Source organism: Protobothrops mucrosquamatus, unplaced genomic scaffold (assembly GCF_001527695.2).
Source record: "Protobothrops mucrosquamatus isolate PMUCROS unplaced genomic scaffold, P.Mucros_1.0 scaffold_113, whole genome shotgun sequence".
NCBI classification, from domain to species: Eukaryota; Metazoa; Chordata; class Lepidosauria; order Squamata; family Viperidae; genus Protobothrops; species Protobothrops mucrosquamatus.
In genome coordinates, this window is record NW_015386189.1 from 82,276 (window position 1) to 83,722 (window position 1,447).

General features: G+C 38.0%; 1 protein-coding gene across 1 annotated transcript in view; it reads left to right on the forward strand.

Annotated features, from left to right (window-relative positions):
* The window catches only part of LOC107287832 (probable phospholipid-transporting ATPase IF), a gene marked incomplete at its 5' end in the record, with an annotated part of 61,084 nt that overhangs the window by 49,241 nt on the left and 10,396 nt on the right, over positions 1-1,447 (forward strand). The window contains one exon of the mRNA XM_015816385.2: positions 980-1,103. Within this exon, the coding sequence (XP_015671871.2) occupies positions 980-1,103 (124 nt within the window). The remainder of the gene's footprint in view (positions 1-979; positions 1,104-1,447) is intronic.

Sequence of the window (1,447 nt, forward strand, 5' to 3'; positions counted from 1 at the left end):
GGCGACAAAAATATTGGGTTGTATGTCGGGGACTCCTGTAGTTTTTAAAAAAGCAGTTTTGCCTTAAATATTCAGAATACAATAGAATAGAATAGAATAGAATAGAATAGAATAGAATAGAATAGAATAGAATAGAATAGAATATGGAAGAATAGAATAGAATAGAATAGAATAGAATAGAATAGAATAGAATAGAATAGAATATGGAAGAATAGAATAGAATAGAATGGAATGGAATAGAATATGGAATAGAATAGAATAGAATAGAATAGAATAGAATAGAATAGAATAGAATAATGGAATGAAGTAGAATAGAATGGAATGGAATGGAATAGAATAGAATAGAATAGAATAGAATAGAATAGAATAGAATAGAATAGAATAGAATAGAATATGGAAGAATAGAATAGAATAGAATAGAATAGAATAGAATAGAATAGAATAGAATAGAATATGGAAGAATAGAATAGAATAGAATGGAATGGAATAGAATATGGAATAGAATAGAATAGAATAGAATATGGAATGGAATGGAATAGAATATGGAATAGAATAGAATAGAATAGAATATGGAAGAATAGAATAGAATAATGGAATGAAGTAGAATAGAATAGAATAGAATAGAATAGAATAGAATAGTTGGAAGGGACCTTGGAGGTCTTCTAGTCCAGCCCCCTGCTCGAACAGGAGAACCTACACCATTTCAGACAAGTGACTGTCTGTTTAAAATGTCTCAATTTTTCAGTGACCAGTTTAAACATCACACCAGCAAATTAACTCCTGCCCCCCCCCTCATTTTTTTTTTTCTTTTAACATCCAGATTTTAGATTCCTAGGAGAGAAAAAAACTTGCCTGGGTCATCCCTTAATACCTCCTTCTTCTCCACCCTCAAAGGGAGGGAGGGATCCTAGCCGATCACCCTCGATTCTTCAACTTCAGAGGTTTTAACTGATTGAGAAATTTAATTCTCTCCCGGCAGCTGATGAAAAACGTCAGCGACACGTGTCCGGATATCACAAGGATCTACAGCATCGGGAAAAGTTACCTGGGCTTGAAAATGTACGTCATGGAGATTTCAGAGAACCCCGGGCAGCACGAAGTAGGTGAGCGACATCGCGGGAGGCTCTCCCCGTTTTGCAGGAAGAGAGTTTGATCGGAGTTTGGCTGCAGAAGACGGGAATCGTGGCTTGTTTCCGTTAACAAGCAGGTTCGCTGCCAATTGGGTCCAGGAATCTAATTCTATCTAGTTCATCCAGTGTTTCTCAACCTGGGCAAGCTGGGTGGACTTCAACTCCCAGAATTCCTCAGTTGGCCTTGCGATCTAGTTCATCCGGTGTTTCTCAACCTGGGCAAGCTGGGTGGACTTCAACTCCCAGAATTCCTCAGTTGGCCTTGCGATCTAGTTCATCCGGTGTTTCTCAACCTGGGCAAGCTGGGTGGACTTCAA